The 15691-nt window shown below is 36.0% G+C and overlaps 1 protein-coding gene across 6 annotated transcripts in view; it reads right to left on the reverse strand.

Moving 5' to 3' along the window:
- LOC150090046 (uncharacterized) overlaps positions 1 to 15691 on the reverse strand; it is a 95173-nt gene that overhangs the window by 52769 nt on the left and 26713 nt on the right. For 2 of the 6 annotated variants that reach the window (XM_090389722.1, XM_090389723.1), the window contains exon 2: positions 1947 to 2000. The exons of 2 other annotated variants lie outside the window; for them this stretch is intronic. In XM_090389722.1, coding sequence (XP_090245848.1) covers positions 1947 to 1959 — 13 coding nt within the window. In that variant the 5' untranslated portion in view covers positions 1960 to 2000. Of the gene's footprint in view, positions 1 to 1946; positions 2001 to 9038; positions 9260 to 15691 lie in introns of those variants that run through there. 2 more of the 6 variants (XM_090389721.1, XM_090389720.1) reach the window with 2 other exon arrangements.

The raw sequence follows: 15691 nt of genomic DNA on the forward strand, positions 1-15691 counted from the left end.
TTAAGTCGAATCATGATCAACTCAAACATGTATACTACTGCACTCCCAACTGACCACTCAACCACGTCATTTATTAGTGCTAAATATTTATTTTACGAATTTTGCAGCTAGTTTATATTCTTTTTTTCTACTTACAGATAATTTCGTTAATTCCATAACCAGCTTATGAAACTTTTCTTTTCAGACCGTTGCGCAAAACTTCACTTTACCATTCTCGCGGTCTTTGATTCATGAAATATGACTTTGCGCTTTTATCCGAACGCCATTCGAAAATACTTTGCAATCTGTTCTTCCTGGCTTCTTGTAGGTCTCACTTATGTGATCTTTCATTTCAAAATTCGCCTTTCAGTCAGATAAATATTTTCTCACCAATATGAGAAATTATTCATCTGATGAATATTTTCTCTTATTATTTTGTGTCATATCCACATCAAATACCAACGTGAAATCATGCCTATTACAGTTTGTTGAAAATACAGAGCTATCTGTGTCCTTGATCAGCAACCAGAATGACTTCTTCGACAACTCATAACTCCTTAAGGCGAATTCTACCCAACACTACCACAACCACATCGTCTCTGCAGTCTAAATTTTGAAAATTAGTAGATGTATTCTTAATTTGATTCTGTCTGACTTCGTGACAATGTATGTAGGAAAATAATTGCAGACTCATTCATTTTAAATTTTTGACTTTAGCAGACCTGATTGTAGTTTCAACATTTTTTAAAAATTTTGTTTTATTTTATCTTTTTTTTTTTTTTATATCCTCATGTACCTATTTTACATGCTATTGCTGATTCTTATACCACATCATTGTCTGTACCAAGATATTACCCCTATCTCGTTTGGGTGCTAGCAAATGATTCCATATACTGACCTACCATTAATATCCGAATATCTGCATATCTACAAATAACCTTTTTTTAAAAAAATAACCTTTTCCTGTAAATACAGGAAAACTAATAATGCGTGCTGAAACCTGTAGCTTTTATAACAGCCTTTAGTGCAGTGGAATACTCTCCACCAATTTTTTAAAAATATCCTTTGATATTTTCCACCAATCGCTCTTCAAAGCTGCGATCTTGGGCTCTGGGCTTGTCAAGCCAACTTTTCGACGCTCAGTCCTCAAACCATTCCCCACAACGCGTGCAGCATGACACGCAGAGGAGTTGTGCTCCTGATACAGGTTATGCCTGCCCTGACGTGCTGCCACAGTTTAGGTAATACTTTATTGTCCAGGACGTCTACCTAGACTTTATGATTCATTTTTTTTTTGTCCAAAACAGCCAATGGTTCTAGGTCAATCCAGGAAAAATAGCTCCAGACCATCACTCTTCTTCTGCTAAGCTTCATTTTCTGGACAACACAATCCGCAGGTATCTTTCTCTCGGCATACTCCACACTAAGGTATGACTGTCAGATGGGTAAGCCACAGCTTTCTATTGGTCTACGGTCCAAGAACCGCGAACCTTACACCAAACTAAACGACGTCTGGCATTAGTCGAGGTTATTAGTGGCTTTTGTACAGCTGCATGACCATGGCAACCCATATCATCCAGCGCCCTGTGCACTGTACTGACACATGCTCCAATTGTCTCACTTAGGGCCTGTTCTTGCTGTGTCAACGTCAACTTGGATTCCGAGCGGACGATTCTTTGCAGGGTTCTCCTGTCACGTTCCCTAAGCTTCGGAGGTTTTCCAGATTGTTTCGGGACAATTTCAGCAATTGTTGATGAAGATCACATCAACAGTCGTCGATCTAGGGATCTTCGGGGCTGTCGAAATGTCGCATACAGATCAATTGCCAATGTAACATCCTATTATCATTCCGTTGATAGTGGATACCCTTCCGTTGACAAATTATCAACGGAAGGGTGTCCAGTTATTAATGGTAAGGCAGCGCATAGTCGACTGAAAAGAAATGGAAGAAACCGAAGTGTTTTTACCTTTTTGATCCATATCTTAATCAAAGAAGGCAGAAGTCCTTTAGTGAAACTTATCTGCAAACAGAACAGAAGAGAACATATTAAAGCAGACCCTCTCTGGTAACTCTATAATTTTAATAAGCAATAAAGATTAATGATAGTGATAAAAAAAAAGTCAATGCATAAAAAATCGAGTTCATAATACGTAATTAATTATATATTTTTACTTGCTAACGGATACAGAAAGAGCAGCGACACTGTTTATGAACGATACCTGCAAATTACAGGTTTCACTATCCCGGCTAGTTAAAGTAATAGACGCATGCGTCACTTAATTGCAGATGTAATTAATATTCATCTTCCCGACACCGGCCTTGTTAGTACATAGCGACAACATCATTACTGCGTTTTAATAAGAACAAAGGGAGCGACCACTCTCTTTCTCCTTCCCTGCTGAGGCTTCGGAAGTTCAGACATAAATTATTTCTGTAGCAGTTAAAACCTTCGGTAAATGTCTTTTTTCTTTTTGTTAGCTTTTCTCGCTCTAAAAGACATTTGTCGACAGAGGGCGGGATGGTAGCTGCTATCATGCATCCTTGTCTGAAGGAGCCCATCCTACTATTATTGTCATTGACAGTAATTGAATGTAATGTTTCTGTTCCCGGAAGCGAGTAATTTTAGTTAAAATTACTGGACATCACGGGCGTTGGAGAGTAACTCTCCCTTCCCCTGTTCTCCCCCTTTTCAAAATTCTTCCCCTTGATTTTCGCTTTCCCTTCCCTTTGTCTGCTGTTTATATAATGGGGTGGGGGTTAAAAATCGGTCTTCGGGGCAGTAAGAGACAGAGTCGCCGTTACAACAGACTGAATTTCATTCTTGTTTTTCCCACCAGGAGTCGTTAATGTGGAAACTATTAACTTAAATGTTAATTACAACGCATTTGCTGTGGGAGAATTTTGCTAATAGACTTGTAATAGGCAGATAATTCATATGAGTGTTGATATATCGTCCTGAGAAAGATTATAAGCTCTGGGTGTATGTGCCTGTGTTTTTTTTTGTGGGGGGGGGGGGGGATTTATTTTTTTATTTACTGAAAATAATGTTATAAAATATAAACAAAACTGAGGCATCTTTGAAGCTATAGCGAGCATTTGCCTTTGGCCAAATTGTCTAGCGTCATTGGATTATTATTGAGTAATAACATATTTTATGATTAATTCAAAGTTATTGTTGTTTTTGTGTGTCTTTAAGTGTTTAAATTCTGCGGTAGAATAGCTCTTTTGCATTGAGGTCTCTTTTATTATACAACGTTTATATTAATTGTAATTTATATTGATCAAGTCAAAGCTTTTGATTCTGTTCTCACTTTGCACTGAGTGTAGCTTAATGAGCTCAATGACTCTCGATGATTCAATGACTCAACGGTCAATGACTAAGCAAAATCTGTTGACTTGTACTAGAATGGTTAACTAACTTTTTAATGGAGGGAACTATTATAATGTTTAGCTCTGGATATTTTTCTTCCCATTTACCATCAGGAGTGGTGCCCATCGAGGCTCAGTATTCGGCTCATCACTTTTTATAAATAATATTGCTAAATTGATTTACAGTGATCTACAATTACTGTTCTACTCAGATGATCTAAATTTGTACAAGATAATAAACAGTATAGCGTCAGTTTGGAAAAGTAATGGATAAAATCCACCACTCGATTTATAAGCTTAGATTAACAGTAAAGGTAAATGATTGTGCTATAAATACCTTTACGGACTATCACAAAAGAGGGGTTTTACACTATATTTGCAAACTTAGTTGAAATTGGATACTTCGAACAAATAAAGTTACAGATCTTGGAGAGAGATTTGTCAACTACGCAACTACAGCTGGAAACACAAGCCAAATAGTCAGAAAGGCCTCAAGGATGCTATGAATTCTAATAGTAGAGACGTCATGAAGATGATGTAGAAGAAATGATTAAAGAGGATTTTCATAAAGGAAATGAGGATGAGGGAATTGAGTCAGTATTTGGGAAGCCTGATGGTGGAATAAGCAAAGAGCAGCAGAGAAATAAGAATAAGAACAGTAATATAGGTAAAAGGGCGTTTTGAGAAGCGAAGAAGAAGAATATTACTTGGGAAATTAGAATTTGGTTTGAGGAAAATATTGATACGATGTCTGGTATGGAGTCAAGACGTGGACATTGTGAATGAATGATGTTAGAAGATTGGAAAATTCTGAGATGTGGTATGGAGGAGGATGCAAAAAAAATAAAGGGTGGGTTGATAAAATGAGAAATAAGGTTTTGAGAGTGAGCAGAGATGTTTGGCTGAAATAATCAAAAGGCGGAAGATAAACAGGATTGAACATGTGTTGCGAGGTGGAGGGTTGATGAAGGTTGTGATGGAGGGAAAAGTTGAGGAGAAGAGGCTCAGGGGGAGATTGAAAAAAAAAGTTGATAGATGGATTGAGGGGGGGGGATGGTGAATACGGAGAGATAAAGAGGAAAGCAGGATAGGGATAAATGGGGAAGTAACTGTTGAGGGTATGCGTGGGTCTGCCCTTTAAACAGATAAAATTTTCACATTTGAGGGAAAAAATAAAATATTTCAGGAAACTTTATTTCCTTGTTCTTCTACTCTTTACATCTTAACTTAGATTGATTATTTGAAATAAATGAAAATTTAAAAATAATAGCCTTTGTAAATGAACTGGCGAAAATAAAAATTTTGTAGAAAATATAGAATTTCAAGTATTGTTTCAATTTATTAATTAAACATTAAGTTTAATTAATTTTTATATTATCGAAATAAAATGAAAAGAAAAGTTTTTCGTAGACTGTTGGGAGTTTGTTAATAAACGATCAAAACTTGAAGTTTCATGGCATCCTTCAGAAAAAAAAAACAAAGTGGAGGAATGTCATCGAAGCGTTTATATTAACTTTTAATAATAAATAAATGTAATTTTTAGTCTGTATAGCCAGAAGAGTGAACAACATCATTGTAATTGCTGAAGGTAGCAGATATGACAGGGACACAATAATAAGTTGTACATGCTTTGTGGCGGCGTATTGATTCAATCTTGAATCCCTATGCTGTCAGCGGTCACGTGCACTACTCTAAGGTAACTGCATTATCATTATCAATCCACTGCAGGATGGAAGCCTCCTCAACGACTCACGTTGAGGAGGCTTCCATCGTTGAGGAGGGAAATGGACCATAATCTGCCACGCTGGCCCAGTGCGGGTTGGCAGATGGATCGTATTTAACAGTCAAGGGCTTGAACCCCGGTCTACTCAAAGAGCGTGTGCTACTGCACTCCCGCTACTAACCACTTGGCTACAGAGACCTTACAATTCTTGTCAATTGTAAAGTCTAAAATCTAAAGACCACAGCCAAAATTCAGTGCAATACTCAGTCAGCTAGCGGTAGACTATCGTAAAACTTATGCCTTGTAATTTTATATTTCAATATAACGATATTTAGCGACAATTTTTTAACAATTCAACAATTTTTAACGATATTTAGCGACGAATTTTGAAATAAGATCTCTAAAATTTGAAATGTATCGATTATTTTTATTCTAAGCAGATCGTGGATTTCTGATATCTAGCCATTCTCGAAGCCTTGACCAACTTTTCTTATCTTAGTTAATGAATGATCACAATGGATTTAATGTTGGGGGATGTTAGAGCTTGCGATATTTTTTCCTTGTTTGTGTACGATTGGACATTAATCAATGAGATAAGGATACCTGCTAAAGAAAATTGACCTTGAAAGAGCGACAGAGGTTAAGGAGGGAGAGAAAAATGAGCAAATGATAGCGGCGGATTTAAGTGGAAGCTGGGTAAAGTGCTTTGGACTCAGAATCGTAATTACGATTCGGGCTAGAAATTACAATGTACTAAAGCCAATTCATTGATAAATTCAATAAATATCTTATTTATTTATTTAATTTTATTTTAATTAGATTTAACGGGTGGATCCCGTTGACATTACTAAGTTAAAAGTATAAAAATTAATAAATACAGAATACCAAAAAGTACAAGAAAGATATGGACGAAATAAAAAAAAAAATTCTGCAAAACTATAATCAAATATAATTAAAATAATTAATAATAAACACATATACATTTGCAGTTATAAAAATACATAATAAATAAAGTTAAACTAAATTCAGATACTTTAATAAGTATTTGAATTTAACTTAACTTTATTACTGGATGAAATTTTATGCACTAGATGAGAATGACTTAAATATTTATTAAATAAATAACAATATTTATTGAATTTATATTTTTATGAAATAAAATATTTGTTTAAATTGGTAAAATGAAATATTTCCCCGATAATAAAATGAAATCGAATGTTATTGTGCAAATTTTCATGTTCATCTTTTGTGCACGTACGTTGAACTAGTTTAAGTTTTCCTTGTGGACAGCGAATATAATCGTGAGATGGCACACCAAAAACTACCACCAACTGCTGGATACAATGAAATCAGGGATGGGGGAAATGAATCTCTAATTAATGGCTCAGGAATCTCTCGAAGTTGAAGCAATCTAACTAAAATGCATGGAGGTATACAATATCCACTACATTTTCTAAGATCATATTGAGATATGTCACCTTTCACTAGCAGTAAGAGACCATATATCTCAGTTTGATCTTAGAAATTGTAGTGGATATTATAAACAGTTTAGAGATGTATCTGGTTAAAAGCAAGCACCTACAATGTTGAGACATTAGGTACGTAAGGATCAGCCCATCTCTGCAGCTGAGCCTAGAGATCGAAAAGCTCAACGTTTGGTATGGTATTGCTCCACAAAAACGCGAATTTCATATAGCTCTGAGATCTCCGGACTCAGCTGCAATGATGGGCTGAGTCCGGAGATCACAGGCCTTCACAGGCCTGATGTCTCTACATCGTAGGTGTTTTCTTTTAACCAGATGCGTCTCCAAACTGTTTATTCAAAAAGTTTTATTGGAATGACCCGTATCAAAACGAAAAATAAATTCACAAAGGAAACTGTTACTGGTGAAAAGAAGCAGTTACGATTCTGATGTAGATTTGTCTTTCTTTCTCTCACTCTCTTAAAAAAAAAAAAAAAAAAAAAGAATGCAGAAATCAAAGGCCCAGAAACCGTTGTCTATTATATCTCTTTTAGTTTCTTTATATCAAAGAATGACCTATTCTCAATCTGTAAGCTTTAGAAAATCATTTCTCAAAATGTGTTAAAGTCATTTTATGAATGGTACGCAAAATTGATCAGCTAATATTCGAAACAGAACAATTCTTTGTACACAAAAATTGAATTGAAACTATTGTGATGTATTTATAAACGCAACGATTATAATGAAGTTCTTATTATTATTTGTAACCCAAATATTAAAATGAAACACACGCGGTTTATTTGTAACTCAGAGATTAAAATGAACCACGCGGTTTATTTGATACAACGATTAAAATCAAGCGCATGCGGTTTTTATATTCATCACCAAGTTCAGCTACCTAATTCCCCCCACAAAAAAGTAGCTGATCTTCGTAATGCAATATAAAACAAACTTGGAAGAGGTGTTGCCAAAGAGTGTGAGAAAACCAGTGAAGCACTACAACTTTATCGTGGTGTTGTATGGCAAATTGGCTGGCAGCGACAGTAGGCGGTATGAGGAATTTTTACTTGTAAACAGTTGGCACACAGCTAAAAAAAAAATCGAGAATCACTAGTTTAGGGTATTAGGGATGATCTCACCGATTTCCCATAATTACCCGCATATCTACAGTAGTGACATTAACTTACTTCAATCTTAACTGGTTTGTTGTTCCATTTCAGTGTGTAATCACCTTGGAAGTCATAATTCATTAACAGTACGTAATTACTGAAGTTTGCCAATAAAAGTAGTCTCTGCTTCATCTTAATTTTCAGGTAGATACCTGAAAATTAGTGGTACTATCGGAAGGGAGAAAGGTTGGAAATCGCGCGATTAAAAAAAGAAGAGAATGAGCTTAAAATTGTTGTGTTTCTTAAAGTAAATATCCTTTATATTTCAGTGAAGTTAATTAGTCCAAAGAACAATTTTGAGATTGGAAGCGGCCACAGAACGAAAAGTGGAGTAGGCCAGATTTATCAGATAGAACTGGGTGAAGTTCACATATCTATACACTCTCACATATTTATAAAACTTCATTATCCTGTTATTCGAATCTGGTTTTCATCCTTGCATCAGGTATATATTTTATGTTGATAAGCGTGGGTAGGTAAACATTAGTATTAACTGTGAATCCCTTGATATTTTATACTCTTTCTCCCTGGCTCTTATCTCATCTATGAGGGAAAGCAGACCTCATATTAATTAACTCCTTCAGCGCGTTATATACCTCGATCAGATCTGTCAAATTTGCAGTCCACACCTTCTAAGCCGTTCTTCATATGTGCATCTATTTGCGCGCATCAATAATCTCATCGTCCATCTTTGAATCCTCTCTAGAAGTTTTATATCTTTTTCAGGTGCGGTCTCCAAATCTAAATACAATACTCCAAATGCGATCTCAACATATCTTGCATAGAGGATAATGAAATCTTTATCCCAACTAGCAAAGGTCGTGTAAATCATGAACACCGTATGTTCCTTCCTAGCCACATGTTTACACTACATGAAAAATATCATGTCCGAAAAATATTTGTTTGCTGACGTAATATTCAGATAATAAAAGGAAAAAAATTAAATTCAGAATGTATCAGCTGTATTAGGCTTCATTGGAAAGTGCCTTTTGTGAACGTGATGTTTGTAACCTTTTAATTATTAATTAAATTATTAATTATTATTAATAATTTTAATCAAACATATTCTAAGGAAACTTAACTACAAACTCAGGTACTCCACAATCTATAAAACCATATATAAAAGGTTTAGGAATTATGATGTTGTCATGGAAACAGAAACAGACGTATATTGACACTTCCTTAAAGCGACCTCTACAAATTTTGGAAATAATAAAAATATAATTATTAAAAAAATATATATTTTTTTCATAAAAGAAGAATTGCTATGCACGTCTCTCTCTCTTTCTGGAATCCTTTAAGAGGGTATGTTCTAGGAACCGTTAAAAACTTACCCTGTTTGCCGAAAGTTTCACCGAATTCAACCTTCATTCCGTCAGCGTCGAAGCACGTTAAAGCACCGTCAAAGGGAAGATTTGTAGCATTTCCATGTACTCGCGCACCGTAATTCCATCGTTGCAGAGCGCTTGGGACACGAGTGAGGCTTCTCTGCCGAAAGTAGTTTGGCGTTTTGATTCTGTGGCGGCGCTACCGACACACACACACGCACGCACACACTCACTCACTCACTCACACACACACCATCACCACAGAGATGAAATCCGTTTCGCTCGGTTGAGTGGCATCATGGGAAATCCGTTTGACGGGCGTCAGGCCGGATATAGTTTGTAAGTCTTCAGTAGAGGGCAGGAAAAGACAATGAGCAAAGCCTCGCGCATGGCGAACTCACCACAAAAGGGCAACCCGGGGACGGAAATTTTAGTCGTTGCACAGAAACAACTGACGAGATTGAGTGGGATGGGTGGGGATCCGTTATGAGGTGTAGAACTCGTGACACGCTCTGTGATCATTGATGGCACATTTTTATCCTCTCTGTACTCGTTTTTAAAAGAAATCTTCTTTATTTCGCAAGTCCTTTAAACAAGGAACGTTTGTGTTTGGGTACTTGGTAAGTCCGCATATATTAAGACCGTCCATATGTGTGAGCGCATGCGGTGTCAGAAACCGGACGTTTATCCTACCATTACACTTAAGACAGTCACTTAGACCTAATTATTCTTACGACTGGAAGCGTAATGCACATAATTAATGATTGCTAATTATATTAACACAAGTTAAATCGAGTCAGTTTTTTGTACTCTTGCCTTTACGATGTCCATTGTTAGACTATAATCATATTAGAAAGGCGAAGGAAGAATGTGATTCATCTGTCTCTCAATTCGCTATATATTTTCGAATTCGGACATTAAAAAACAGTTTTATGAGTTTAGATGTTGCTAACTTTTAATACGTGCAGTGATAATTCACCACCGATTGCTCTACTTTTACAAAATATTCCCTATACTGATGGAAAGTAAGATGGCAACTCAATAACCTTCTCCTCGTAGATTATATTGATTCTTACAAGTCCCAGTGTGTCTACGTGCAGGTGTTCCTCGAATTACACGAGTTAAAGATACGCGCTTTCGCATATACACGATTTCTATTCTTAGGAAAACAGTTTTTCGAAATACGAGACGCATTTCGAGTTAACCAGAATCTTGAACTGACTCGCCACTAGGTCTTTTTTAGAACTAAGTCAACCACACTGTACGTATTTAAATAAATACAGTTGCACCTGTACAATAGTTTTAGAAATAGATATTTGTGTAAAAGGGCAAGTTTAAGTGAAAACTTTCCTGCTACAAGACAGTGTGATTATCACGTGATAAACTGCGCATTCGCAAAAAAAGGCTGCATTTATCCATGTTTAGGCAAACAGAAATGCACACTGCCCACTGGCATGGTGCAAGGCACCATGCCAGTGGACAGTGTGCCAAACCAGGACTGTGAATCACTGGGAATTGGTCTTTTGCAACGACTGGTCCAGAGGACCTATGGTTCTGCATTGTGGATTACACACACATTCTGTATTTGCAACATCAGATCAGTTATTAGCGTCGAATACGCTATGTACATACTTATGCACATAAACTTTGTACATAAGTAGAGTATATATAATTACAAAGCAACAAGTCTCGGTTGTCTCTAGGTTCTAATCCTGTCGCAGACCAATGAAATTCTTTTTCATCAGTCCCTGAGTGGATTCGGACCTAGTCCTCCAAAGAAGACAAAATCATTATACTATCACGGAGAAAATATGTAATTGGAGCTTGTTCTGGAAATAATCGTCTTATATACAGCTTACATATATATATAAAGTTTAACTCAATAAGTAATAAAAAAGACATTAGCATTTTTGTAAATTTATATTTCTTGGTATTATGATTAATTAGCATTTTTTCTAAATTATTTTAAGAGAGAATTTCTTCTGCAACGCTCTTTATTTCCATTTATCCCACTTCCTTTTCTTCTTTTGTTGCTGTGGCTACGGACTGTTTGCTTTATGTTTTAATTATATCTATAATTTTTGTACTAATTTATTCTATTAATATATTCTGGTAATTTATATGCTCTACCCTGTCAAAAGTCATGTCACATCCTTCTGATTTCAGGAAACTGTGTGTGACTACGAACCTACGCAGCACTCTCTGAATATCCGCCAGGAGCTCGTCGGAATCAGAGATAGTAAGTTGATCTCCCAATATATTAAGAGATGCCTCTTCCTTGTCCATCTTTATCTGAGAGCAATAAAGCAAAGGAAAGTTCTTTTCCATAGAATATTGGATCTTGAGATGAATGAACCGGATCTATGGTTTTCCGCTCATTATCTTAAGAGCTACACTTCTTGTAATTCTAGGTCTACAATTCTGGACTCATAAGACAATAAACAACATGATGCACTACAACTAATCATTGGGACGATGAATGCTCTCTAAGAGATGGAAATCACTAAGGCGTCTGAAGAAACCAGCAGAAACTCCATTAGGTGTCATCCACCATTCAGCCTCATCTCTTCAAACCTCGCTAGCATTAAAGGAATGTTTCCAGAAAACAAGTGGTTAATGCAATGAAAATAGACCTATATATGTATACCAATACTCAAGAATTATAACCGTGAACGTCAAAAAGAGTACTCTGACCAAGTAGAACTCACGGGACATATGAATCTTTATTATATTAACGCTCATTTCTGAGAAAAGTTCTTAACACTTCCATTTATTATGTTTGTCTCCTGAGGTATTCTCACTCTCTGAATACAGCAAATTAATTGAAATGATGTATATAGCATTTCATACAGTTTGTAGGTATGTCTAATTGTATATTATGCATTGGTCTCATACTGACTTGTACAATACTGCATATGCATCTATCATAAAATTTATATGTATATGTCTGTTTGCATATGTACTGTACCATTCCATTGCCCTGCTAGCTATTGCTGTTCAAAGATATGTACCAGCTATTAAACTGAATAAATAAAATATAAAATAGTTTGCATGTAAATGTGATCAGCCAGAAATTCATTTCAAATGCGTATGTTTAACGATGGGCACACCATAAGATTCATGTGGGGAAATTTCAGAAAATAAGTATTACAGTTGGAAACATAAAAGAAATGGAAATCTAGAGGTGAGTTTAAAGTACTGACACGCCTTGACACGGCGGGTTACTTTAATATAGCGATTAGATTCTAGAGAATTTGAGTTTTGAAATTCGAGCGGCCACAGACAAACCACCAAGTTTTTTCAGGAGACGCGAGAGCCGTATGCCACGGATTATCACTGGAGTTGAGGACCACTAGAACTATAACGAAAAGAAATGCACACTGTCCACTGGCACACCAAACCTGGACTGAGAATCATTGGGAATTTGTCTTCTGCAACGACGGGTCCAGAGAACCGAAGGCTCCAGACAATTTTTTATACCTCACACTTCGACAATTATACCTTCAACACGATAATGCTCGTTGTCACAAAGTAAGGATTGTGAATGTGTAGTTTAAAGAGAATAACATCGGAAGATTGCACTGGCCAACACAGAATATTGATCTCAAGCCAACTGAACGGCTTTGGGATGATATGGAATGAAGAATCACGGAAAGTTGAAGATGGCGCTTGTAATTAACCAAGTTCACGATGGTTTAAAGGAGTGGAGCACAATTCCGTTGGCTTCCTACTAGTAATTAGTAGAAAGTCTTTCAGGACGCAATGAAGCAATCATTACGATCAAAGCTCAGCAACACACTATTGATTTCTTTAAATAAATATATACTTTATTCATATCTACAACTGTCCCTTGCCTTTCGGCAGGAGTGTGCATATATCCTATGATCCTCCTTGACCCTGAAAGCGTTTACCAATATAATTACAAAACTGAAGATTTTTTGGTAGGTTATTGGGGCTTTAGTTATACAATCTCAAGCAGAGGAGACTGTACTCCTTCAACTGAAATCCTGTTTGCGTTTTTAATATTCAGCCTAGAGAAAGATAAAAATAAACTGTGGATTTATACTCCGGGGTGGTCACATGATTTTGCGAAAGATGAATTCGAGCTTTTATTACACCTATAGATTCTAGCTATGAAGGAATTAATTGGCTTTTACTTAATACAGTGTATAATGACGTACTGGAATTATAATGCTTTGTACAATTAGTTTACATCCTGTATCTTCCCTTTGGTGAATACATTATCGAGTTTATTCAAACCTTTGTTAGAATCTGCATAAGTCAAATTGTTCACTATATAATTGGTTTGGGAAGTGCTTTAGATGGCGCTGTAGTCGACGCAGTACGGTGTAATTTAAAACCGTCATTAAATGAAAAGTACAATCTGTGTTCCTGCACGGATCTGCCCTTCCACTATTTCCTCTGTTCGCCCTGGTCCACAGTCATCATGTATTTATTCAGCCCTACTTCTGTAGAGACGTCTGATTGTGAAAGGAAACAGGATCTCTTAAATTCAACGCTGCTGTCAATCATGTTAAAACTCAGACATAAGTTAATAAGGAAGGATGTAGGCTATAGTCGGGCATATCAGTGCATGTGTACGTGGTAGAGACAGAGACAGAGCGAGTGTTGGGCATCTGTGCTGATTTAACGCCATTCTTTTACAAGGGAAACGTTCACAATTATGAAAGATTTTTTTCTCCTTTTGTTTTGGTTTATCTCTTAGCATTCAGACTTTGAAATCTGTTTGAGACTTCTGTTTCCAAATGTTTCCTTCAAAAAATCCAATAGGATGGTTATTAGAGTGAGTATCGGATTTAGTAAAGTGCATGATGCTTGGTGCTATCTTATTGAAATCAGGTTTCACTAGCATCAAGTCCACAAACCAAGAAAAGTCCAATATGTCCTTTCAGCTGATAGCGAAAGAAACTCGTTTTTCCAAACTGCTAAACTAAACTCCGAACAATATATTTTTTTTTTGTAATTCTGAGAATTTTGTTCTTTTGAAGATGAAAATATAATAAATTATTGACACAACGAACATATAACATAGAACTCATTGAAACACTCGCTAAGTTTATACCAAGACATCCATCGCGCATCAAAAATTTTCTAAATACTGAAGGCATTTTTCTTTTTTTGTAGAAGAAAAGGCACGACCACCAGAATTTACAATAAATCAATCAATACAAATATTAATCGTATTTAGCAGTCACGGGCTTGAACTCTGGCCTACTCAAAGAGCGCATACTATTGCACTCGCGCTTCTGACCACTCGGCTACGTCATATAGTCTGTCTGTAAATGAAGCAATATGATCTTAGTTGCTGATGCTCTTAAAACTCTACCATAACATTTGCAGACACACGCCACTAGATTGCTGAAAATATTTAGCAACTGACTTCGATATTTCATCATTCTTTTTAGCACTACAATGGCCAGAGGCAATCCGGCATTGCATGGTACTATTATTAAACAAAATGCATACCTTTTCAAAGGATAAGGAAGATAATGTTAAACTTGCAGATCTTGCAAAAAAGAAGAAAAAAAAAAAAAAAAAAAGAGCCTTTATCGAACTCATCTTTCCATTTAATAGGAATCTGGACTTCACTGGGTGGGATTTAGTCTCCAGTGCAGTTAAATGATAATGATAATAATACTTAGACATTACTTTATTTCGTTTGTCGCGGTTTCATCATGTGGAGTTCATTCGTAGTGTTTGACAAGTTAATAAACGACTTGTAAATAGCTATAAAATGAGCTGAACCTTCAATAAATTCTATTTATTAATTTAGTGGTGGATGCTCTTAAAAGGTACCACTGATTTGAAATGAAGTATATGTGCAAAATTATATTATTGATATGACATTTCAAATTGGCAAAAAATTATTATTTATTTAGTTTTATTTGCCTAAAAATTTCATTTTAGAATAGCTTTCATTTTAGTTTCAAATTCAGTTTCTTTTCGGTTCCTTTTCGTTTCCAAATTCAGTTTCTTTTCGGTTCCTTTTCGGTTCCTTTTCGTTTCCAAATTCAGTTTCTTTTCGGTTCCTTTTCGTTTCCAAATTCAGTTTCTTTTCATTTTCAAATTTCATTATTTAAACTATAAAGAATTTCATTCATTATAGTTTGTTTGGGGGGAAACTAAAAAGAATTTTAATCTTTATAGTTTCAAATCACCCCAAACAGATACCCATAATAAATGAGAACACTGCATGGCAAATGCTAATCCTAGAAAACTATCTGGAAAACATCAAGTTGGAATTAAACCAGCAAAACCAACACAAATATCCTTCAAATACAAAATTAAAAATAAAATCAATGTAATGATCAACAAGAGTCTGGTGCAAAAAGTCAGTTCATACAAGGACTTAGGCCTCCCTCGGGTTGACGGGCTCACTGAGAGTTATTGGTGGAATTGCGTCACCCAAAACTCACACTACAATATATTTAGCCATACCTCATAACAGTCTCGATGTATATCGCAGTGCTCTGGTCATCAGTACCCTGTACGTATTTAAATTTCCAACGTTAGAATATTGGATCCTGAGGTGATTGAAAAGAGCCACAGGGACACATGAACCCAGGCGTTTCTTCTTGGAGACAACTATCCTTTGCACTTCTCAATCAGTCTTTGCATCCTATTCTAAAGTAAACCTT

The sequence above is a fragment of the Mastigoproctus giganteus genome, chromosome 2 (assembly GCF_048544385.1).
Source record: "Mastigoproctus giganteus isolate SK-2022 chromosome 2, ASM4854438v1, whole genome shotgun sequence".
NCBI lineage: Eukaryota > Metazoa > Arthropoda > Arachnida > Uropygi > Thelyphonidae > Mastigoproctus > Mastigoproctus giganteus.